The 26,442-nt window shown below is 38.8% G+C and overlaps 1 protein-coding gene across 8 annotated transcripts in view; it reads right to left on the minus strand.

The window, feature by feature from the left end:
• INPP4B (inositol polyphosphate-4-phosphatase type II B) overlaps positions 1-26,442 on the minus strand; it is a 305,271-nt gene that overhangs the window by 14,152 nt on the left and 264,677 nt on the right. For all 8 annotated transcript variants that reach the window (XM_065404687.1, XM_065404692.1, XM_065404693.1 and 5 more), the window contains one exon: positions 23,338-23,492. In XM_065404687.1, the coding sequence (XP_065260759.1) occupies positions 23,338-23,492 (155 nt within the window). The remainder of the gene's footprint in view (positions 1-23,337; positions 23,493-26,442) is intronic.

Below are 26,442 nucleotides of genomic sequence, written 5' to 3' on the forward strand. Positions count from 1 at the left end.
ACCATTACACCAGCTGTTGGACTTTGTAGAGCCAAGTTTTCAATCTGAACACTGTAGCTATAGCAAAAGTATAAGACCTGTTCCAAAACCATAAAGCTAATTTATATTTCCTATGGTGTTATACAGCCTACAGTGCTGTTCCAAGAACAGACGACTGTCCATTTTATAATCTCCTTGTTGCTATCTCTGTTTTAGAATCAGTACCAAGACCAGTGAATCCTTTTCTATACATTGTGTTTTGTGTGTGTGTGTGTATCCCATGGCCAACTTGGTTGTAGGGGCATCATTTTCATGCTATTTCACTGGGCAGTTTTATCCCAGTGGCACACGTCTCTTTTCTGGGACTCCTATTTTTTACAGATGGTGACCCGAGTCACAAAGAGGCTAAGTACAAGGTCACACAGGAAGTCTGTGGAAGAACAGAGAATAGAGCCTGGGTTTCCCACATCCCATTCCAGTACCCCAAACTCTGGGCTATCCTTCTTCTCACATTTCCTGATAAATCTATATCTATGATTCTTCCTGATTGATGAAGAAAGTTAAAATATTTTAGCAATATATATAAGTCATACTCTACTGTGATTTGCTATTATTTACCAATGTGGTTGTTTACATTTAAAAATATCCATCTGAAAATGCTATATAGGCAGGGAGGTAGCATGACTCTGTAGTTAAGACCATGGAGCTAGGCAATGGGAGTTCTAATCCCAGTTTTGCAAATTTGGGCAAATCACTTAATTCCTCAGTTTTCCCATCTGTAAAATGAGGATAACTATTATCATTATTTGACAGTCTCCTTGTTTTGACTGAAGAGATTACTCTGGCAAGGGTATGAAGATTCTCATGGAGAGTTAGGATTTCAACTTTGCCTGGTTTGGGGTTTTATTACAAAATCTGAAATTCAGCTCAGCCTGTGGCCAATTTGCGAGCAAACTTGTTCTGATTTATGCTTTTGGGTGGAAGCTATGAAAATTTCTGGTTTCCCAGTGACCCCAAATCAGGTCGAATTCCTGGATATGCGCCCCAAATGAGAAAAGATCCTACAAAATTGGGATAATATTTTCCTTTCTTAATCGGATGAGAATTAGTTAGCTAGTTGGACAAAATGTTATAAACTTGAGTATTTTGAACTTTTGAGAACTGATCTTATCTGGTAGCAGTCTTCCTGTCAGCCTTAGCACCAAAGTTAGTGCACAAGTATGTTTATATAAGTGGAATAAACAAACACATAATTTGGGGGAGGAATAGTTGGGAGGAATAGCTCAGTGGTTTGAGCATTGGCCTGCTAAACCCAGGGTTGTGAGTTCAATCCTTGAGGGGGCCATTTAGGGATCTGGGGCAAAAATCTGTCTGGGGATTGGTCCTGCTTTGAGCAGGGGGTTGGACTAGATGACCTTCTGAGGTCCCTTCCAACCCTGATATTCTATGATACTTGATAACAGAACCAAAGCACTTCTGCATACTATCTTCCTTCCTGCCTACCCCCCTCAAAGGCAAATGATAGGGTTGACTTGTTAGGGATTGGTTTCAGTGTTAGTCTGTATCAGCAAACAACAACAACCAAGGAGTCCTTGTGGCACCTTAGAGACTAACAAATTTATTTTGGGCATAAGCACATGAAAGGATGGGGATTGCTTTACCAAGTGTGAGGTCAGTCTAACAAGATAAATCAATTAACAACAGGATACCAAGGGAAGAAAAATAACTCCCAGTCTTTATTCAGGAGGAAGACTGGGAGTGGAAACCTAAACAATTTCCCCAATACTAATTTCTCCCTACAGTTACACACACCTTCTTGTCAACTGTCTGTAATAGGCCACTCTCTTACCACTTCAAAAGTTATTTTTCCTCCCTTGGTATCCTACTGTTAATTGATTTATCTCATTAGACTGACCTCACACTTGGTAAAGCAATCCCCATCCTTTCATGTATTTCTACCTGCTCCTGTATTTTTCACTTCATACATCTGATGAAGTGGGTTCTAGCCCACAAAAGCTTATGCCCAAATAAATTTGTTAGTCTCTAAGGTGCCACAAGGACTCCTCGGTTTTGTTGTTGTTGTTAGGGATTAAGATTCTCATGAGCTAAAAGTGTTTTTATTTGTCCTACCCTCTGTTAATATGCAGATAATGATTTTAAGGAACAGCATGTTTTTTCGGAAATTAGAAGAATTGGTGTGCCTGTCTCCTTCTACTTATCTGTTACTAAGGAGGACAGTTGCCTGTACAAACATTGGGAGCTGATGCCAGTGTTCACAAGGAAGAAAGTGTTTCTCCATAGATTCTAGGACTGGAAGGGACCTCGAGAGGTCATCGAGTCCAGTCCCCTGCCCGCATGGCAGGACCAAATACTGTCTAGACCGTCCCTGATAGACATTTATCTAACCTACTCTTAAATATCTCCAGAGATGGAGATTCCACAACCTCCCTAGGCAATTTATTCCAGTGTTTAACCACCCTGACAGTTAGGAACTTTTTCCTAATGTCCAACCTAGACCTCCCTTGCTGCAGTTTAAGCCCATTGCTTCTTGTTCTATCCTTAGAGGCTAAGGTGAACAAGTTTTCTCCCTCCTCCTTATGACACCCTTTTAGATACCTGAAAACTGCTATCATGTCCCCCCTCAGTCTCCAAATAGCAACCAGAGTATTTAAAAAGCTTCTGAACTTTTGATCAAGGTGTTTTCATGACTATCTCACAACGTTTTTCCTGTCTATGGTCACCATCATCCTTGCTCACATTTGTGGTCCCTTTGCCAGCTCTCAGGATGGTACACAGAATTTCAATGGAATTCCGCTGAGCAGGTTTCAAATAGGTTCTGCTCCCTCCCTTCACCTTCCTATCCCAATTATTGCTACTTCTCCACACGACAAAGTTAATATTAGCTTAGTCAAAAACATACAGTCCATCACTTCATGAGCTCAAATAATGTATGCTAACAGAAAAAAAAGTGGAACTCTATACTTTTTTACTTCTGCAGCTCTCACAAGGTTATAAAGGAACAGTTGTAGCAACTGCAGATTTAAGACCCAGTGGCCAGCATCTTTTCTACATTCTTGTGTTTGCCAAAGACTTTGGAAACATTTGGAGTAAAGAAAGAGGCACAATATAACATTCAATTATCATGTACTTTATCCCACATTCACCTTATTGTGGATGATATTGCACTTTGGGGCACTGCAAGATATGTCAGAATTCAGAACCCTCTCTGTTACCTGCTGCTGGTCAATAAGCTATGAAAATGTATATCCATCTGTTCTAGTCTGAGCAGATCACTTTTTCTTGCCTCCTTGTTTAATGCTATGTTTTTTGTGGGTATCATGGCACTAAAGCCTTCTCTTGTTATCACATTATGCACAGTTGGGCATTTGCACTGTTTATATATTATTAGATTAATTGTATCTTTTAACTCCTCCACAACATGGGCAAAGCAAATGCCCTAAATTAGACATACAATATTCTTGGCACAAATACATGGTATTGTGACTGTACTAATTAAAACAAAGTTGGTGGCATATATTTGCAGTCCAACTATTCTGCTTGCCAGATAGCTACCTAAATTAATGTAGAAGGGACTTTTTTGGTGCTTGAAATAAAAAAAATGACATTTTCCCAGGTATGGTACATTAATGAAGTCTGCAATATAAAATTTAAAAAAACCTTAAAATAACTGCTAGGATAGACAGATTCTCAGCTGGTGTTAATTAGGGTAGCTCCATTGACTTCAATGGAACTATGCTCATTTGTACCAGCTGAGAATCTGGCTCCCTGTTTTTGAATTTAATAAAACAGAATTATTAACTATGAAATAGGAAGTTACCAACTTGGAAGTAAGATAACGATTACCCACCACAAATTGTTTTCCTAAAGAATAACATTTATTTTAATTCATATGATTGGCTGCACTTTCTCTCTCCACTGTGAGACTGGATTTCCTACCAGAAAATATCAGGAAAATTGCATCTTATTAAGACACCATTGTATCTTTCACTAACAGAAATACCAAAAGAACGAGAAGTCTTAAAACCTGAAAAGGGGACTTTTCCTCAGAATTTTCAGCATTCAAGATATCGCTTATAATACATTAAAGTTATATAAAAAGTTTAGTATTGCAAATACTGAAGTAGCATCTGTTTATCTCAAGAAAGGTTGTCAAAGTTTTAAAATTACCCATTCTATAAATATACACATATACAGAGATTATATAATTTGCAATAGCTATCTCAACAAGGGGGCCTTTTAAGTATGAGTACTTATACTGTGGTAACCATTAAATGTGACCTTTACACATAGGTAGCACACTGTGGTCTACATATTTTTCCACAGAAATAAGAGGAAGCAACTAGAGCAACTGTTTTTGTTGACCAGGGAATAAATAAGGTTCTGTGATCTTAAGTGTACCACAATATTGTGAGATTTCACTGAGGGGCTATCATTAAAATAAATCTTCATACAAGATTTTGAAGTAATAAAGAGAGTGAATTCTAAATAAGGAAAATAAGTTGGCTTTTTATTATATGCTTCAATGGAGGCTATCTAATATCTGCCCCTTTACAATAGCGGGTAAGTGGGAGGTAAAGTGTATACCACTAATTTCATCAGTAAGATATTAGAGGCAGTTAAGACCTATTAGATCATCCTCTTGCCAGTGCAAAATATAGTTCCCAGGTAGCAAAAATCAACTTAGCAGATACTACATGAGCTTTGCCAAAAGGCTGAGAAATCTCCTTTTGGATCGCACGTGACAAAGAGCCAAAGCTACTGGACTGTATTTATTAGTAGTTTATGCTAGCGTAAATTCAGCCAGAGGTCCCCAGCGGCGCGGCAGGGGAGCAGTTTGCAGCATTATGGAGTGCCACAATGGTACAGAGGGCTAGAACAGGCCAGCTCATTGGACAAAAAGGAGACAGACAGAATCCCCATCTACTCTGGACAGGAGGGTCTCTCCTCCCAGGCACCACTGTTTTTCACAAGATGGGCTTTCCTCTAAAGAGCATGGCATTGCTGGCACAGGGCAGTGTAATTTACAAGCTCTAGTCTACTGAATGTGCATTTGATTATTTGTGTGTGTCTATTATTTGAATCACACATTTCTGCCAATTACTGGAGCATATGTTTCATCTTACCTTCTTCATCTGTTTTTATTACCTCATCAGAATTAAGCTGCAATGCTCTACTTGCCCCAGTCAAGCATGCATTAAAAATCCTTTCTAGCACAATAAATATTGTAAAACAGGATAGGTAATAGCACAGCCTTTCAAGCTTGCTTAACTAATGAATCACCAGCATATATTTTAAAAGGGCTAATTTGATCCCTCTCTGCAATAAAAACTAAAGGGGAAAAGAAGAATTAAGGAGCAAGCAATAGTCAGTTAAACCTGTGATTTGGACTGTTATAATACGGTACAGTACATTAAACCTTGCAACAAGACTAAATGCCTTTCTACTTCTCTTTTGGCATTCCATGCCCAGCGGAGTATAAGGGAAGCTTAAAGTTTTTATTTTTGCCATAAATGATCATTTGACTCTCTTTCTCCACCATAGTATGCATTTCATTTAATAAACTTTATAATAAAAAACATTTCTCCATTTAAGGATTACAATACAGAGGAGGTTCATTTAGTTCCATTAGTTATAGCATCTGTGTTTTGAGCAGAAGCTTCAAAAGTAGGTACTGAGATAACAATGAGCTTCAATCATGTATTGATGTAGAAAAGAAGTTGGACACTTAATACATTTTATACTACAACGATAACAGGCTGGCGTTTGCGTACAACACTCCACCAAGCTAGAAGGTGTTGAACCTGCTTGGAAAAGGTCAACTGAGTTCTGAAAACTGGATGTAAGTGAGGTGGCAGTGGTTATTTGATGAGAGGATCGAGGGTGTGGGCTGAGCAGTCCTTAGGGAAGAATCCTAGGAGCAGCCAAGCTTGGGAAGAAGGTTTGATTTGATCTTTTTTAGCTCATTGGTTAATAATGCCAAACCAAAAGAAAGGCAATTAGTTTTAATTAAACGAAGTATATGGACTGTGTTTGTAGAGCAGGTTGGGACAGACTGTTTGCAGCAATATGAAGGGCTAGATTCCCTCCTACGTTTGAAATCTTGACTTAAGAGAGTGAGGGCCAACCTTTAAGAAGCCACATATGGTCCCTTGGTTCAGTTGGCTGGTTGGCCCAGGTTCCAGTGTGAGTTAGAGCATTAGATGCTAGTGTATTCCTGTTCCGATGACCTCCCTAATTTGAAATAATCCTTTGTCACACTACAACATGTAAAAAGAGGCTGAATTTTCAAACAATGGTTTCTAAACTGACCAACAAAATCTGCATGTTCAAACAGGTAATTTCACCTGCGGACTGGTAAAGCTATTAGCAGCAAGAGAGAGCGGTGTCTGGATTTTTAGTGAGATCTTAAATCTCTCCAATTAAGGCATGTAACACAAGCAGATTTCACAGAGGTAGGTGCTTAATAAATGATGTAATAATAAAGGCACACCATCATGTTGGCATCCTTGTACAAGCTGCATATTCAATTTTACTCCTGGGGGAATTTTGCGCCACTGCACATGTGCAGAATTCATGTCCCCCACAGATTTCTTTGCTTCCCTGAAGAAAAATAACTTTCTGACAGGGAAGCAAAGGGAAGCTGCAAGAGCGGTCATGCACCACTCCCTAGCAGCGCAGGCACATCGTTTCAGGCACCCGGAGTAGTCGGCAGAGAGCTAAATCACTGCAGGGCTGGGGACACCCCAGCCGGTGGCTCCTTTCTTGCACTAGGATCAGCTGCTAGTCCCGGCTGAGCTGGAGGTGGGAGAGGATGGGGCTTCCTCTTCCCCTGCAAGGAGCAGATGGGGCTGTGTCAGACCCACCATCAGAAACCTCCCCCCGGCTGCAGGAAGCTCAGCATCCTCCTCTGCTTTCTGCCCCTATCACTACTCAGCCACAGGGGGAGGGGTCACTGTACAAGGAGCTGCTCCCCCATCTGCCCAACCCCTGTGCATCTGGACTTCCCATACCTGGACCCCCCCCCCGCCAAACCTCACCCTGTATACCCAGACACACACACCCAGCCCTCCATACCCGAGCCCCACCCCACTGAACCTCAACCCCTGCATCTGGAGCCTCCCTGCCTCCAGACTCCCACCTCTACACTCCCTGCACTCAAACCCCCACCATGATGAGCCCCACGCCTCTGCACCTCCCAGAGCCCCCTCATCCAGACCCTCACCCCACTGACCCCCAACAAGCTACAGCCAGAGACCCACCCCTCAAACCCCACTCCCCCAGCATCCAGATCCTCCCGCTGAGACCCCCACACCCAGACCCCCCACTGAGCCCCAACCTCCTTCATCTGGAAGCCCCTGTAGAGTCCCATTGCCCCTGCACCTAGAACCCCCCCCAACAAGCCTCTGTGCATCCAGATCCCCCCACATCTAGACCCCACACTAAGCTGCCTGCACCCAGATTGTCCCACACAGAACCCTCTCACCCCCACACCTGGATCCCCCCCATACTGAGCCCCTTCACATTTGGATCCTGCCTGGTTGAGCCAGCCTGCCCCACACCTGGTACACCTAGCACAGAGGGGCAGGGCCTCAGGGTATTTCTGGGGTAGGGCCAGCCCTTGTGCTGTGTCAGGGTCAGGTGCAGCCTTACCGCTGAGTCCATTTCCCACGGGTGGGGGGGGCTGCAGGGTGATCTCCCACCTTTGTGCAGCCAATGGCCTGTGTTCCCACTGCCATGCTGGAGCCCCTACATTTATTTATTGACAAATGAAACTTGCAGAATTTTGCAGAATTTTAAAATATTGTGGCAGAATTTTTAATTTTTTGATGCAGAAATTTTATTTTTTTTGGCACAGAATTCCCTCAGGAATAATATTCAAATACATGTTCTCCACGCACTGCTGCTTGTATGTGCATATGTACACATTTTATGGGTTAAAAATTAGCCAGCAATTTTTGGAAGTTCATTCCATGATATCCTATAATAAAACAGGGAAACCAATAAATTAATTTATCTTTTTTAGTAGCTGAAATGAAGACATTTTCTTTGGATTAGATGTTTATTTCTGTGTGGATCTGTGACTATACTGCAGGAACTAAAATATTTAGAAGATTGAACCTTACTGTACACCCGCCTTACCTCATGCATATGCCACCATAATTGTGATTTCATTCCTGGTGAAACCTGAAAAAATCCCTCTGGTAATTTTTTTAATCTAATATGGCTGCACCTACAGCTACCCAGAAAAGATAATACTCTTGCTTAGTGCAGTATCCTCTCTGCCATAGTACTGTACTGCAGTGCCAACATCAAGTCATATTCTAGTGAAGGGCTTGATGAAGCAATATAATTTTCACTCTGAGACGAGAATACCAACCAAGCTGCAATGACAATACAAGATAATTCCTCACAGAGTGCAGCAACAGAGGGAAGTAGAACAAAAGCTAATTCACTGAATGTACGAAGTTAAGATAAATGCCTTCCCACTAGTAAGAGACTTCAGGCAGCAGCTCCAAGGGCCATTAATAATTGCTATGGTCAAAGGATAGTTGCTATGAATTGATGATATTTTTTGTGGGGAAAATAAGCTATTTTAAAAATAAATAGTGGAGTCCCACACATTCTAACTGATTTTTCAAGATGTTACTATGTAACTTCTGCCTGTGGCATACTGTGTTAATCTGTATAAGAGACGTGTCATTTTATATTTGATTTTTTTTTTTTTTTTTTTACAAATTTGCGGAGTCATTCTAAGAGCAAATTCCTATAGAGAAAGATTCCTTTCAGAAAGAAAGTACAGTGAGTCACTTCCTCCCCAGGGCAGCAACAAGGCAGGATTCCAAACTAGCACTCTAAATAGCATTACGTTGAAGGACTGGCTAACCATCCTTGCCAGTCTACCATACTCCGCCAGCTATGCAATGCGCAGGAGGCATGAGGGCTTAAACAGTGCAGCCATCATCCCACGATCCCAAATAGTATAATCAAAGGATTATGTATACGTAAAATACTGCAGGTCAGTAAGAGGCTGGGCCTTTCCAAGGCATCTGTTGAGCATCCAAGGATAGCAGCAATTCCTTCCCACCCTCTGGAGATAGACCAGATAGGAAGGATGGTCATATAATTAAGGCATAGAACTTTGATTCAGGAGATCTAGATTCAGTTCCTGGCTCAGTCACACACTTTCTGTGTGATTATGAGTAAATCACACACTCTCAATTCTCCACTTTTTGTCTCGTCTATTTCTATCATAAGCTCTGGAGACAAGGAATGTTCTTACTGTGTGTTTTACAGTGTTTACCAGAGTGGGGCCCAATCCTGGCTGAAGTCTCCTAGTGCTACACTAAAACAAATAATAAATAATAGACACTTAGCCTATCTCCCTGCCTAAGGGAAGTACACTACATTGCAATTGCTAGGTAGATGGGAAGCTGGAGAATAAAGTGTAAAATATTAAAGATGAAAGATTAGGAAACCTCCAGTCTCCTCCAGAATGCACACTATGGTAGGAAAAACGTGCACAATGGGTTACAGATTTTAGATCATAACAGCTTCATTCCAGTTACTGTGTCTTATTTTTATGTTCAGAAAGCATCTAGCATACTGTGGGTGGTACCAGAAAGAAACTTCAAAGATCTTCAAAGGCACAAAGGGCAATTACGTGCCCAATTCCCACAGAAAGTCTCCACTGATGCTTTCTGAAAATCTCCCCCAACAACAACATATCACAATACAAAGTAATGCAATGAGCACACAATGCAGTATTATAATTATAAAGTATTTTAATTTTTTGAAATGATCATGAAAATAACCATATTCTATAAACCAAAATGTATCTAATCAGCCTGTTCTAATATTCTAGAATGATTAACAATCAATTCATGCATTATTTAGAGAGAGATGAAATTATCTCTGTTAATTGTTTGGAGTTTTCAACTCATTGTGGCACTATGTTGGTTATTACAAAAACAACCAACAATATTATTTATGCTTTTGATAAGGGACAAGAAGTTCAGCCATTATTATTGATTTTTCCAAAGCATTCAATGTGATGGGCCATTTTATTAAATGGACCTGAAAAAAAATAATGTTAGCTCTGACTCTTTGGGTTGGTACCAGAGCTGAAATAAAGAGTGATAAATAGGATGATTTTTATTTGTCAGATAAAGTCTATTACTAAAGGAGTCCCCCAGGAGTCTATTTTAGATTCCCTCATTCTCTTAACAGCAACAATATAGTACAGGCAGCTGCAAGCTCCTGAGTTCATCTTTATATTGATGACACTATTTTGTATTCTGTAGGTAGGCCATTATCAGCAGTTATGAATGAGCTACCAGAGGATTTTAATAAAGTTCAGCCAACGTTTTTGGATTGTTGCAAATGTGATTTTTGAAAAATACAATAAATAATAATAAAAGATCAGAATCTGGCCTAATTGTACTTCAGTCGGATAGCTCATGAGTTCTTGTCTACACTTACAGTGGTGCAGTAGTGCAGCTGTAGCACTTAGTGAAGATGCTACTAATGCCAACGGGAGAGCTTCTCCTGTCAGCGTAGGTACTCCACTTCCTGAGAGGTGGTAGCTATGCTGATGGGAGAAGCCCTCCCGTCAACATAGCACTGTCTACACCGTGGGTTAGATTGGTCTAACTACGTTGCTCAGGGGTGTGGATTTTCCATACCCTTGAGCGACACAGTTATACCGACATAAGTTTGCAGAATAGACCAGGGCTCAGTACGGCAAGCCTGGCTTGGTGTTCTTGCATTATATCCAAGTTATTGATCTCTGTAATACTTAAGGAGGGGAGGAAGATGCCTTTTATAGAGGAAAAAAGAGGAAAACTGCAGATTAGGAAGGTTTTAACCACCATTGGTCACACAGTAAGTACTGGACAAGAAGAAACCATTTAAATTGATACACAAAGATTTAGCAAAATGGACTTGGCAATCAATTTTTGGAGGATTTCAAACTTCTTATTGTAATTTCCTTATCACCTCATACTTCCTGGGGTACAGGATATAATATAAAATGTACATTATTAAAGGGGTGGGCTCCCAAACTTATTTCCTGAGCCCTTCCAGGTGGTCCAGAGAGCTGGGCAGCAGTGTATTGCTGTTGGCTCTGCTTTCTTGTGTGCAGCCACAGCCAAGATGTCTGAAAGCAGGATGGCTACTGCAGCATAATAGGCATTGCATCTGCCATCCAAGTGCCATCAGCAGCAAGAGATTGCTCCCACAGGGAGCAATCAGGAACCATTGAGGAACCCGCTGCTTCTGGAGGTGAAGCTACTATGGTGGGAGGCAAGAGCTGCTGCCAGAGCCATCACTGCCACTCTGGTGGGAGTGCACTCAGGAGACACTGCCCAGGGACCTACAGCTTCTGGAGCAGCTAGCAAGGGAGCTGTCATTGCTGAAGGAATCACCAAGAGCCATCACAGACAATCATGATCAAGCCATTGAATGAGATAGCAGTGAGGTATTTCAGGGGAGGAAGGGGTTGGAGAGGTCAGAATTGGGACATGGTATGGAGGGATTGGGGTGGGAGCCAGAGAGCCAGAATGGGGAATCCTGGAGTAAGGACTCTGCATGGGGAAGAAGGCTGGAGCAGGAAGGTGCTAGACAGGTAGAGCAAGAAGATTGTTTGATTGGAGGCCCTGTATGGACAAGAAGAGGCTGGAGCAGGGACACCGGATGGACAATAAATTTGAGTTAGAAAAACAGGGGAAGATTAAGGAAGCCTGAAATGAAAGGAAAAAAGAAAGTTTACAAAGTTTCCCCAAGCTCTAGGCTGCCCACATGCAGCCAAAGAGAGTTCATAGAATCATAGAAGATTAGGGTTGGAAGAGACCTGAGGAGGTCATCTAGTCCAAACCCCTGCTCAAAGCAGAAGCAACCCCAAGGGACCATCATGATTATCTAGTCTGACGTTCTGCACATTGCAGGCCACACAACCCACTCCTGTAATAGACTCATAACCTCTGGCTGAGTTACTGAAGTCCTCAAATCATAGTTTAAAGGCTTCTAGTTACAGAGAATCCACCATTTACACTAGTTTAAATCTGAGTGAGTCGTGCCCCTGCTGCAGAAGAATGCAAAAAACCCTCAGGGTCTCTGCCAATCTGACCCAGGGAAAAATTCCTTCTCAACCTCAAATAAAAGAACATAAGAATGGCCATACTGGGTCAGACCAATGGCCATCTAGCCTACTATCTGTCTTCTGACAGTGGCCAATGCTGGGTGCTTCAGAGGGAATGAACAGAACAGGCAATCATTGAGTGATCCATACCCTGTCATCCACTCCCATATTTTGGCAAACAGAGGTTAGGGACACCCAGAACATGGAGTTGCATTCCTGACTATCCTGGCTAATAGCCATTGATGGACCTATTCTCCATTAACTTACCTAAGTTTTTTTTAACCCTGTTATAGTTTTGGCCTTCACAACAGCCCCTGGCAATGAGTTCCACAAGTTGCCTGTACGTTGTATGAAGAAGTACTTCCTTTTGTTTGTTTTAAACCTGTTGCCTATTAATTTCATTGGGTGACCTCTTGTTCTTGTGTTATGTGTAGGAGTAAATTACATTGTGTTATGTGTAGGAGTAAATTACATTTCCTTATTCACTTTCTCCACTTCAGTCAAGATTTTATCTCTCTCTATCACATCCTTTCTCAGTGGTCTCTTTTCCAAGCTGAGAAGTCCCAGTCTTTTTAATTTCTCCTCATACAAAAGCTGTTCCATACCCCTAATCATTTTTGATGCCCTTTTCTGTACCTGTTCCAATTCTAACATATCTTGTTTGAGATGGGATGACCAGATCTTCACACAGTATTCAAGATGTTGGTGTACCATGGATTTATATAGAGGCATTACGATATTTTCTATCTTATTATATATCCCTTTCCTAATGGTTCCTAATGTTCTGTTAGCTTTTTTGACTCCTGCTGCACATTGAGTGGATGTTTTCAGAGAACTCTCCCCGATGACTCCAAGATCTCTTTCTTGACTATCAAAGGCTAATTTAGACTCCATCATTTTGTATGTATAGTTGGGATTATGTTTTCCAATGTGCGTTACTTTGCATTTATCAACATTGAATTTCATCTGCCATTTGGTTGCCCAGTCACCCGGTTTTGTGAGATCCCTTTGTAACTCTTTGCAGTCTGCTTTGGACTTAACTATCGTGAGTAATTTTGTGTTGTCTGCAAATTTTGCCACTTCACTGTTTACCCCCTTTTCCAGATCATTTATAAATATGGTAAATAGTACATTCCCAGTATAGACCCAAGGGGCACTATTTACTTCTCTCTCCATTCTGAAAACTGACCATTTATTCCTACCCTTTGTTTCCTATCTTTTAACCAGTTACTGACCCATGAGAGAACCTTCCCTCTTATTCCATGATTGCTTACTTTCCTTTAGAGCCTTTGGTGAGGGGCCTTGTCAAAGGCTTTCTGAAAGTCTAAGTACACTGTATCCACTGCATCACCTTTGTCCACATGTTTTTTGAACCCCTCAAAGAATTCTAATAGATTGGTGAGGCGTGACTTCCCTTTAGAAAAGCTGTGTTAACTCTTCCCCAACAAATCGCGTTCATCTGTGTGTCTGAGAATTCTGTTATTACTACAGTTTCAACCAATTTGCCTGGTACTGAAGTTAGGTTTACAGCTTGTAATTGCCAGCATCGCCTCTGGAGCCTTTTTTAAAAATTGGCATCACATTAGCTATCCTCCATAATCTGGTACAGCAGCTGATTTAAATGATAGGTTACATACCACAGTTATTAGTTCTAAAATTTCATATATGACTTTCTTCAGAACTTGGATTAATCCCATCTGGTCCTGGTGAGTTATTTACTGTTTAATTTATCAAGACACTACAACATCACGTCATCTTCTTCCACAAGTCAAGCCTCCCAGACACTTCTTCATGTTAGTTGCTGTTTCTGAATTCCCTCCAATTTGTCAACAATTTGCAAGTGTCCAGAACTACAGGAAGACATTTACTAGACACTCCTGCCCATGCAAAAATAATATTGAAAATAATATAGTATTTAAAGGTAGATAATTTCATGCAGAGAATGAAATCATGACATTTTAAACTGGGCAATTGCTATTACAAATATTTCCAGTAACAGTAAATCTGCACCTGTAGATTCCAGCCTTGTTTTGTTTCTTGCTTTCTATCTGAATTTCATGATGGACAGTGCTGCTGTTGCTAAGAGTTTTAGTTTGCTTTGCCTCTGACTATATACATTTAGCTTTAGATCAACAACTTATATAATAAAAATGCCATGCAGTGCGCCTCAGAAACAGTACCTCACAGTGCTTAATACAAGTAAACATAAAATGAAGAATAAACCAATGCTACTGTACACTTAAGAGTAAGATATACCACATTTCTAATTTTGAGTGAGAGTGCTCTATCAAAGAAATGCTGAATAAATGATGGAACTAGAATCCACTCCTTTCTAATGATTCTAAGAAGCTGAGCTACAAAATATGAATGAGGCAGTCGATGAAATGTCACAGTGGTGATGAACAGGATCTTAAAGTCAACACTAGACACTACTGGAAGCTAAAGTAAAGACTGTAGGAGAGGAGTAATATGCTGGTGAACTCTGAAGTGTACAACTAAGTGTGATAAAGAACATTTATATTAGAAGGACTTTTAAAAAGTGCAAATACAGTAATCACTTTCCAACACCTTTCCAATTAATCAGTATTCTCTATTTAAATTAACTTTACCGCAAGTGATGAATCATTTTAGATCCTGAACTCATGCACAGTATAGCATGAGAAGGCAAATTCATTTGGCAGGCATCCACACTGGAAACTGAATGATCATAGTGTTCACCTTGCAAGCAATTAATTATGTACCTTATCCAGAGTATGCACTGAGTATTTTAGAAATTCACTGAGAGGGAAACTGTAGTTCAATTCCCTGTTCTCTCATTTGGATCAAAATATAGCAATACTAATATCTACCAGCAAGTTGCTGGATATTAATGTGCTAGATGAAACAACATTTATCATGTCAGTATCTCTGCGGGAGAGTAAAAAATCACAGCAGACAAAAATTACACATGTCAGTGGAACTTTGACTGGCAACAGCATGGCTCTCCTTTAGGGAAGCATATCAAATAGCTTGCCTAGTCAAGTGGCAAGAATCCCCTTTAGCTAGATGGCCACAGTTAACCTAAAAGAATGCAGATGACAGTGGCCAAATATGATTTTGTAGTGAAGTGTGATGGGGTGTCTATCCCACACAGGACCTGATGGTGTTAATGTGGACCTGAGGGTAGGAATAAATTATCAGTTTTCAAAGTGGAGAGAGGTAAATAGCGGGGTGCCCATAGGATCTGTACTGAAACTGTTCAACATATTCATAAATGATCTGGAAAAAGGGGTAAACAGTGAGATGGCAAAGCTTGCAGATGACACAAAATTACTCCAGATAATTAAGTCCAAAGGTGACTGTGAAGAGTTACAAAGGGATCTCACTAAATTTGGTGAATGGGAACAAAATGGCAGAAGAAATTAAGTGCTGATAAATGTAAAGTACTGCACACTGGAAAACATAATCCCAACTATACATACAAAATGATGGGGAGGGAGGGGGTTTAAAGTAGCTGTTACCACTCAGGAAAGAGATCTTGCAGTCACTGTGAATAGTTCTCTGAAAACATCTGCTCAGTGTGGAGCAGCAGTCAAAAAAAGCTATCAGAATGTTAGGAATCACTAGGAAAGTGATAGAAAATATGACAGAAAATATCTTAATGCCACTAAGGTACACCCACCCCTTGAATACTGCATGCAATTATGGTTGCCCTATCTCAAAAAAATATATATTAGAATTGGGAAAAGTACAGAGAAGGGCAACAAAAATGATTAGGGGTATGGAACAACTTCCATATGAGGAGAGATTAAAAAGACTGTTCAGCTTAAAAAAGAGACAACTAAGGGGGGATATGATAGAGATCTATAAAATCATGAATGGTGTGGGAAAAGTGTATAAGGAAGTGTTATTTACCTCTTCACATAACACAAGAACCAGGGGTCACCCAAAGGAATTAAGAGGCAGCAAGTTTAAAACAAAGATAAGGAAGTACTACTTCACACAACTCACAGTCAGCCTGTAGAACTCATTGCCAGGGGATGTTGTGAAGGCCAAAAGTATAACTGGATTAAAAAAAATAATTTGATAAATTAATGGAGGATACATCCGTCAATGGCTATTCAGCTATGCAACCCTATGCTTGGAAGGACTGCCAGAAGCTGGGCCTGGATGATAGGGGATGGATCACTTAACTGCCCTATTCTGTTCATTGTCTCTAAAGCATCTGGCATCAGTCACTGCTGGAAGACAAGATACTGGGCTAGGTGGACCATTGGTCTGACCCATATGGTCATTCTTATGATATGGTCTTTAATTATACCATCACATACTATTTGTTCCACATTTTTCCCCTGACTTCTTTTTTTCCCCTCATGTGGGGGAAAACAAATTTTTGCCTTGGAAAACATACAACCAGATCTAGTTTTTAAAAAATCACTATTGTCCTTCATATCTTCTAGCATACTGTTGCCTGTGCTGGAAACCCCCTTCCTGAACTGGTTCACTACATCTCAACCATTTACTTATTCAAGCCATTCCTTTAGATGAACTCTTTCCAAAAGATCTATAAAATCCTAGTCCTCCATATGGCGTATAAACAAAGACGTTTAAAAAATCCAAATAAAAGTAATGAAAGCTAACAAGATGTATGCTACACTGGTCAATCACACTGCTCTTCATTACATCCTATTCCCCTGTCTCATACTTTGGTTTTCCTCTTGTCTGAAAGGCACCATGCACATAGTTGCTGCTACAGAAATAATAACTTCTTGTTAAAAAATAAAGTAGATGTCTACCACAATTAATACATAAAAATGGTCCTTGCTGTTGCTCAGTATTGAGGTCCCTTTCAGCACACGAATGTGCCTATGTTCACTTCTCTCTCCTCCTCACATTCCCACTCTCGGATTACAAAAACGTTATGATTCTAGAGAATACCCATGGCCTGTCCAGATTACAGGCTATTCCAGTAGGTTTAGTATACATTTATAAGCCTTGAACTAGGACTCATAATAGAAGTGTGTGGGAGGCTTCACTGGTCTGGGCAGAGAGAGGAATACCAGAGTAAAACTGCTTCCTCTTTGTGCAGTCAGCCATCAATTGCACAGTGCAGCAGCTGCCAACAAGGTGAGAACAGGCAGGTCCAGAAATGTGAGATGGTGATAGGGCCAAGAAGCAGCTGCACAATTCCAGTCCTAGGTGACAAATTCCAAGCCCAGAAGGGGCCATTGTGACCATCTAGCTGGCCCTCCTCACAAAACAGCCCATAGAACTTCGCCAAAAAATACCTAGAACGTATCTGACAATTACATTGCGAGACCTATCAGGCAGCTTTTAATCCATTTAATGCATGCAAGGTTAATTTATATCCTTTTAGATTTTGAATCAAAATGTCGTGTTGTATGAAATCAAATATCTTACAGAAGTTGAAGTATATGACATCAACATTATTACCTTTAACAACCAAACTACTAATCTCATCAAAACTAGATATCAAGTTAGATTGACAGGATCTATTTTTCATACATCCATGTTGATTGGCATTAATTATATTACCCTCCTTCAGTTCATTATTAATAAAGTTCCATATCAGCTGCTCCATTATCTTCCCTCGGATTGATGTCAGACTGACAGGCCTATAATTACCCAGGTCATCCTGTTTACCCTTTTTATATATTCATACAATATTAGCTTTCTTCCAGTCTCCTGGAACTTCCCCTATAAGTGTTCCAAGACTTATAGGAAATCAACAGTAGTGGTCCAGGAAGCTCTGTAGCCAGCTCTTTCAAAACTTGGGTGCAAGTAATATGGACCTACTGACTAAAAATGTCTAACTTTATTAGCTCCTATTTAACATCCTTCTGATATACTAGTGAAATGGAAAATATGACCATCATATGATACGACTACAACATCGGTTTCCCCTCCCCGATTCAGAACAGAAATATTTATTGAATACTTTTGCTTCTTCTTACTTATTATTGATAATTTTACCATTCATCTAGTGATGGACTAATATCAATGTTAAGATTATTTTTCTTCCTAATATACTTAAACTCCTTATTAGCTCTGCTGGCCATAGATTTCTCTTTGTTTCCCTTTGCTTTCTTTAACAATTTTCTACAATTCCTAGCTTCTGATTTTTTAAATGTTCTATATAGAACAGAAGAAAGAGAAAGTTGATAGTAAAGGAAAGTAATGGGATGGTAAAGGGGAATATATCTAATTTTATAGCTGCCTTCACTTCCCCTCTAAACCAGGTCAGTTTTCTAACCAATACAGCCTTCTTCCACAATCGTGGGACTGTGACTTTTTGGAAAATGAGTACAGTTTTGTTAAACAATTCCCAATTATCTTTCACGCTTTTCTATTAAATTCTTCCTTCCAGCTCTTCTGGCTCAATTGTTTTCTGCTTTGTGAAACTGGCCCCTCTAAAGCACCAAGTATATATATATATATATTTAAAAAACTGATCTGGACTTAATTTGTTTTCACATTATAGACGTGATCAAGTCATAATCACTTCTACGCAAGCTACCACTGATTTTTAGTTCTGTGATCAGTACCTCTCTCCTGTCAGTAGTTGCTTCTGCATCTTCATGGCAATCACAATGCTGTCTGGTCATGGGCTACCTTTTTAGGTCCAGGGTCCCTCTCAGTCTGGACCTATGGATTCTGCTTTAACCCATCCCTGTATCTAGGTGATAGGAAAGAGATATTGCAACTGTCTTTTCCTCTACAAAACATAAGTAAGGAGTCTTATCCCAGAACTCAAACATTTTTAATGAATTTATTTTGTCAGTGATCTCTGTGCAATGATGCTCTTCAAGAGCTCTCTGAAAAGGGACATTTGCTTCACAACTGGGCCATAAAACACCCATACCTTGTTGCTCAGACCATGCACTGTGTGTTTCAATCAGCTTTTTGAAGATAGACAATTTATTTGAAATATCCTCAGTTGGGGTGCCAAGTGAAAACAACAAGTCCTTCATTGAATCAAATGTGTTCACTGGCTCAAACATCTGACAGGTACTGCTGCCTGTTAAGAATGATGATGGGGTTGACAGCGCTGAGGCTTTACTGAAGTGAGTGGATTTGTCACATTTATATTTTATTTCTAAGCTTTACTGAAGACATTCTGAAAGTAAAGGATTCTCTGGTTATTTAGTATTCAAGACTTTCAAAATGGATATGGACCAACTCACTGAAAAGCAACTTTTTATAGGCCAGAAAGAAAAAGCAGTTCTAAAAAACTGCTTCCAACTTCTGCTGCTTTCCAGGGTCCAGCTCCACGCAAGGAAAATGAAAAGAATCATAGGTACCTGCAATTAATTATGTTAAATCTGTTTGTCCCTTTAACTCTATACCGCAAGGGGAGAATTCAAGATGGCAGGAGACCTCCACCCACTGGAGAATGGGAGATAAGAAAACCAGGTCACATCATTTGAAAAAAGGTAATTGAGAAATCAGAAGTGTGATTTCAGTAATATGTGAAATCAGACCACTTGATGCACAGGGAAGAATATACTAGTTGTATTTGCCCCACAATATACACACAACTTTCACTAAGATCAATAGGAATCACATGCACAAATCAGGGATAGAATATCACATATACAACAGTATTTATTAAATACACAGACACTCCTATTTGGATTTTCATTTAAATTGCAACAATTTAATGGCTTGAGATACATACACCAAGACAACAAAAAGCTGCACTGGGTATTCATAGCACAAAAGTCTGAATTCCTGTAGTCAATTTGCACCATCTTTCATAAATTAAAAGGAGAGTTAGTAAACCAATCTTTAAAGCACTAGGTTTTACAAGTGATAAATATCTGGTGTACCAGTTCAAGTCTCTTATTTTTCTTACTAATCCATAGTATAAAAACTATTTGCAAAATTTGCAGAACAACGTCGTACAGCGTAAACAAAAACAAAACAATAATTTAAATATGAGAGGTAGCCATTGATGGATGCCAGATTGTGCTTAGCCCTGCAAGGAGATGGAGTGGGCAGAAGCATTAACAGAGTCTAGTATTACCATAAAACTTTCCAAAGGAGCAAAGCCAGGATGGGGCCATGAACATGTCCCTCCTCTCTATAATAGCAATCACAGCCACGCCAATGTATAGGCATGCGAGAAGGTAGCATTAAAGCCACCAAGTTTTCTTTTAGTACCTCAAAATCACAGTTTCTGATAAAGGCTACTCCCAAATCTCAATTTACTTTTACAAATCAAATGCTTTCACACCATTATATATCTCCTACTGTTAACTCTTAAAAGTAGCCCTTCAAACTTCAATACAGCCTGTTAGTTTTTTTATGTCAAGATCTATTTTTTCTTGTCTACTGTTTCTTTTCAAAGACTTTACAAGTGTCTCATGGCAATCATCGCAAAAATGCCAGACTGACATGGAGCTTAACAAAGTGATCTACTGAGGATTCATCAGAGTAAAATTGTCAAAACTGTATAAATTAAGAAATGCACTGATGTCGTGTCTCTCTCTACTCATAAAATAAAATGTTATCTTCAGATGCAGAAACCATTTTAAAAGCTTCTGCATCTAGAGAATAAAGCATTCAGAAATGCACAGCATAACCTTTTACAATAACATCTTACAGTACTAATCACATAGAAAGGATAAATACATTAGTGTCACACTAGTGTCAAGCCCATTAACCTTATTTAGACAAACCTCAAAAGCATAGCTGCCAAGTCCCCTCAAATGAATAAGTGAGCTTTTGTTAGAAGGCCATTAGATTCTTCCATGGGAAAATTGTGGGTTTGCTTTCCTTTCTATATTTACAACATTATAAATGAAAGCAAAATTCCCCTCAGCATTTCAAAATGAGGTTTTATTAATAGTGGGACATATTCAGTACTCATTTACACCAATGTAAACCCAATAAAACTCAGTTGGTTCCACTGAATGGAGAGGGATTATTAGCTCTTGCTTTTACATGCAATTCTTTTGTATAACAGTGTGCAATGGTATTTGCCTTTTTATTATATTTCATACTGAAAATTAATATTCATGTTGTAAGAAACTATGGTGGATGCATGACACTATGATCATCTGAGATGAGCAAACCTAGAACATTCACCATTAGAAGCAGAAGGATGCAACTGCACAACCTATCACCTGAGCTAAAGGAATAACTCCATTAGCTATCAATAAGCAGTAGGCTGTTATAGTCACTGGTGCCAGTCACTAAGGGGACACATGATCACACATACTAAGCCAATGCATTACACTACCATCCTAAATAGTCTTCTGCATTGCTGTGCCATTTGTTCAGCATGCTTCCATTTTTTATGATTGTTTAGTAGTGTTCTTCCCTAACATCCAGATCCATGGAAACACTTAAGAAAATGAACTTTAAGCATGCATTTAAAGTTCAGCAGGTGTTTAAGAGCCCTTCCTGAATAGGGATGCTTTCCTGAATTTGGGCCTACATTTTAACTTTGCCTCTTACTATATTAATATTATATTTTTATTAATTGCCCAGTACTCGAAATGTTCTCCAGGTCTATTTGAATTTTCTGCTATTATCTAACTCCAATTTTAGTACCATCTGCAAATCCTTATTGATGCATTACTCATTTCATTTTCCAGCTCAATTATAATGACATTAGACACTACTAGTCCCAGTATAAGGAGTGTTTAGTCTGCAAAAACCTACAGTACTTCTGTACAAACAAGTTAGTCTGTACAATATACAAGATCCTATTTAGAGAGTTTCTAATGGCTGAATTTTTCCATTCCTTCTTTGAGTCTTAATCTTCATAAGAATTTATTTTATATAGTTGAGATCCTTATGTCCAGCCATTTATAGTAGCTTTCAAACACTCACATTTATTGACAGCTTACAAAAGAAAAACAGAACAGTTGAAATGCCAACAGAAAGAGTGTTTAATGTAGAAAACTCAGGAATTGCTCATTAGTGGTAAAACATGAAGGTATGAAAGATAGTGCATGCAAGTGTCACCCACCAGCTGAAACACTGCAGTGGTCAAAGGATTTAGGGGAGCTAATGATATATATGAAATGGTATTTTAGTACATCATCACAGTAAATGAGCAACTTGCAAGTGGGCTATACTTCTGAATCCTCACAGTCCTTTGCTAAATCATTCTTTCTAGCAATTAACTTGTTTCTTTTTAAATAACGTATCCCTACTGAAGGATATATTGCAAAAGCACTCCTAAGAGTGATCACTTTAGATTTAACTGCTTCTGAAATTAATCCATAAACACAACTTCTAGCATCAGGATATGAAATATATCTGTTTGGATCATTACTCTACTAAAACTTTAAAACAACATTTAACTTAGGTACAAACTCAATTTAAACAAATTAGGAAAGAAATTCTAATCATATGTTGCACTGGAGTTGAGGACATACAATTTATTACCTGTTAGGAGGCTGCCCTGAAATTTATGGTCTTGCAGGGATTTTTGTTAAATATTCTTTACACAGCTTAGATGCAAAATGTTTGTATTTTACAAATCCTTTGCATACTATTCAGTATCCATAAAAATAATTAACTATGAAATATTAGTTCTTCTAGGACTAACAGATAACACAATGTAGGATCATATTCATTTTATAATCTAAACTTATCTACTTGAAATTCTTTCCTATGATTAACATGTAGATATTCAAAACCCTATCACATCTCCTAATTACACATTCTTAATTACTTCTGTCTTAATGGTTGCATAGCTATACTTAACAATGCAATGTAACATTTTAAAAAAAATAATAATGATGATTTAATTAAATATAACCAACACCAGTCCAAACTTGCTTGGTCATCCTTTTTATCTTGGATAACATGAGCTAATGAGAACTACCAACTATAACAAATGTTTAATTCTGATTTAGTAATATTTCTCTAGCTCCATTTTATTTAAATGTTTTAATAAGAATTTAACAGCTTGAAAGTTAAGAGAGGAAATAAAAATTTCTTTTTTATATGGTACAGGCATGTTGCTAAAATTGTGTGTCTTATGAAAGCCTATGAAAAAGCATTAAAAATGAACTGCTAATTAACTAGATCCAAATCCTGCAGTCCTTATTTCTCAATAAAGCAAATTTTGGCCTGTAACACATTCACTACTGGCTAGTACTAAGGCGATATAGTACATGCATGTGTTTGCAACACAAGTAGCAGAAAAACAAACCAACCAAAAATTAAAACCAGATATATACCTTCTCATACAATCCAGTGCCCGGATAAAGAAGTCCTTATGCAATTGATGTTCATCTCTCAAGATTGAGCACTGTTCTAGTGTCACTGACATGGATGTCCTGTCTTTGGCACTTTTGCAACAAGTGAAACGGATTCCATTTAGCTTGCGGCAAATCTATAAAACAGACAAATGAAATTATTACTGTTGTGCTTCCTATCCACTGTAAAGGATAGCATAAAATGAACTCACATGTTTTACAGTTATAGAGAATTTACATCGAGGCTAAACTTTCTTTTTTTTTTCCGGTTAAAACTAACCCAACTCAAATGGAATTCAATCATTATGCTTCTGCCATGTGATCCTAAGTAGTTTAGTCAATGATCATCAGACAAACTGGAAAAGGAGCCAATAAAGAAAACTATTTTCTTTTACTGTCACATGTACTACTGTAATTAATGTTCACCTATACTTCCAAATACCAAATTAACATTAGAAGTATTTCAGATAAGCTTCATTTCTAAGAATGAAATTCACTCTGGCCTGGAGGACATACACAAGGTCCTCTGCACCATTTAACCTCCAGGGTGGAGTTGCACTGAGGAGGCTGTTAGAATTGACCCACAGGCCCTGTCCAGAAAGATATATCATGTTAGAAAATATTTTAACTAACATGATATTAAATATGCTTTTGTTCTTTGTGTAGGCAGGGACAAGTCATGTTTAAAAATGTGTTAGCTGGTCATGATTAATCCTAGGGTCCATTCCTAAGGTTAACCATGACTCACTAATGTGCTTTTATCAACATGACTGTTGTTATCTACACTAAGAAGAAAATCATGTTTCACATGATAGTTAAAACGTGTTAATGAACAATGTCTAATGATGTATTTTCCCAATGCAGACAAGGCCACAGAGAAGTTTTTATACCAAGTGTATGTTGTGGAGAGGGTGCTTGTGCCAGACCTTCGCAGACTGGTACAGATAGTGGCAATGGGGTCCTGAGGAGGGACCATGGAATCCATGTTTATTAGACATGTCTGTGTAAACAGTACAGGCGAGGTTGCAGCCTCTATTTTAGACAATTTCATCATCTTAAAAACCAGATCTTAAAGCCCTTCATTAGCACAGCAAGTCTATAAATATCTGCCATCTTGGGAAAAATGAAGCGGCTATCTAATGGATTTTAGCAGGGCAATGCGTGCTCTCTCAGACACTGTGGCTGGCAAGTGATTGCAGCTGGTCAGTGTTTGAGATTACTTAGCATTTTTGAAATATTGAAGGCTACAATAATAAGTACATAACTCCAGCACATTTGATGCAACAATCCTCTGGCCTTGTGCCTTCAGCCATTTGAAGGGTGTATTAACAGCCTCATAAAACACAATTTGGAGTGTCTTATGATTCCTTTTTTGTTGTATATTTCATTTTTAAGTCTTGTTTTCTGATTGATTGCTATTAACCGTAATGTATATAGTACTAATAGTTGTGTGCCACTTTTTACAACCAGTTACGTGTCAGACAAGGAAAAGGATCCCTGTGCAAAGTAGCTGAATATAGATAAAAGACCGGAGAGGATACAATTAGAATACAAATATATTTTGTGAAGGGCAGCACAGACTGACTTGGAGGTCACAGAAGCACCATCTAATACTCTCAGGTTTATTTTTTGAAGTAAAATTAGAAATTGAATGTGGCCCAACAATCAGGGGTGCTGTTACAGAAAGTGACACTGACCAGGCTGCGCTTTTAAGCACATGTATTCCTGACCCTTCCGTTATCAATTACTTGCATCGCTGCCCTGGGCTGTGTCAGTTTTTGTTTAACATTTTTCTGTAGGATCATTAAAGAGATCCTGATTAAGCTTTTAAAATTAAAATATGAAACTGAAAAGAGGCCAGGATTTGACAGAACAGGTGTTGAAGGGGAAGGGATTTGAAATAGAACAGGGCTAGGTAAAGGGCTAAGGAAGATTTAGTAGCTAAAAAACCACCAAGCCCTACAAAATGTATATTGTCCTTACTCTTAAGTATGAATAATAGTAGTCATTGAAATGACTAAACTTACCAATTACCAACCTGTGGAATCCGAGATACTATAGTATTTCTTTATATTCAGAAGAAGAAGTAATTGTGGTGAAACAGATTTCCATTATTGGTAAAAGTTAAAAGGAAAAAAGGCTTTTACTGTTTTTCCCTACTCTCTGTGATGTCCACCTATTTCATTTATAGTTCAGGTGTATGAATGCTTAATATATGAATGAAGTGATATGGTGAGGAGATACCGGATACCTAGGATTTTGATGGTAATGGTTTTCAGGATTCTGACCCTGTATTGAAACCATACTTATAAAGCCATTCATAGTTTTCAACCTTCAAACTGTCCAAGGTATACACAATGAAAATATGTGAAAAGACTGAAATATGGAACATATTTCTTGTCATGACAAAAACTGACAAATTATCCTGGTTTCTAATTCTAACACCTGTTTAAGGATGATTTCTCCCTTTGTGAATTAAGAAAACCAATTTTTAAAAACAGAAAACCAGAGGGAAAATTCCATCATGTGAAAATGTAACAAGCTCCCAACATTAGCAGTACCAAAGGGTCATCAGTAGAATATGAACCCTTGACCTTCAAATACAGACCTCTACCACTTGAACTAAATGAGCAATTATTAACCTCTAAGTGGACCAGCCAATACGAGAGGATCTGAGCCATACACTCTGGGTAACACAACTATTTACTACTAGACAGCAGTTGAAGGAGAATCTTATCTTACCCTAGCGTTTTATATTGTCACCCACCACTGTAGTATCTGAGCATCTCCCACGTAAAATCAATAGTGAAGTCCATAGTGGCTTTTTGGCTTTCTTCCCTTTTGGGGTTAAAACCTCTGCTTTATTGCAGGGGGGTGGGTTAGGTTGGATGATTTATTTTTATTAGGGATGTCAAGCAATTAAAAAAAATAATCGCGATTAATCGCGCTGTTAAACAAAAAATACCATTTATTTAAATATTTTTGGATGTTTTCTATATTTTCAAATATATTAATTACAATTACAACACAGAATACAAAGTGCACAGCGCTCACCTTATATTTATTTTTAGTACAAATATTTGCACT

This window comes from Emys orbicularis, chromosome 5, assembly GCF_028017835.1.
Source record: "Emys orbicularis isolate rEmyOrb1 chromosome 5, rEmyOrb1.hap1, whole genome shotgun sequence".
Classification (NCBI taxonomy): domain Eukaryota; kingdom Metazoa; phylum Chordata; order Testudines; family Emydidae; genus Emys; species Emys orbicularis.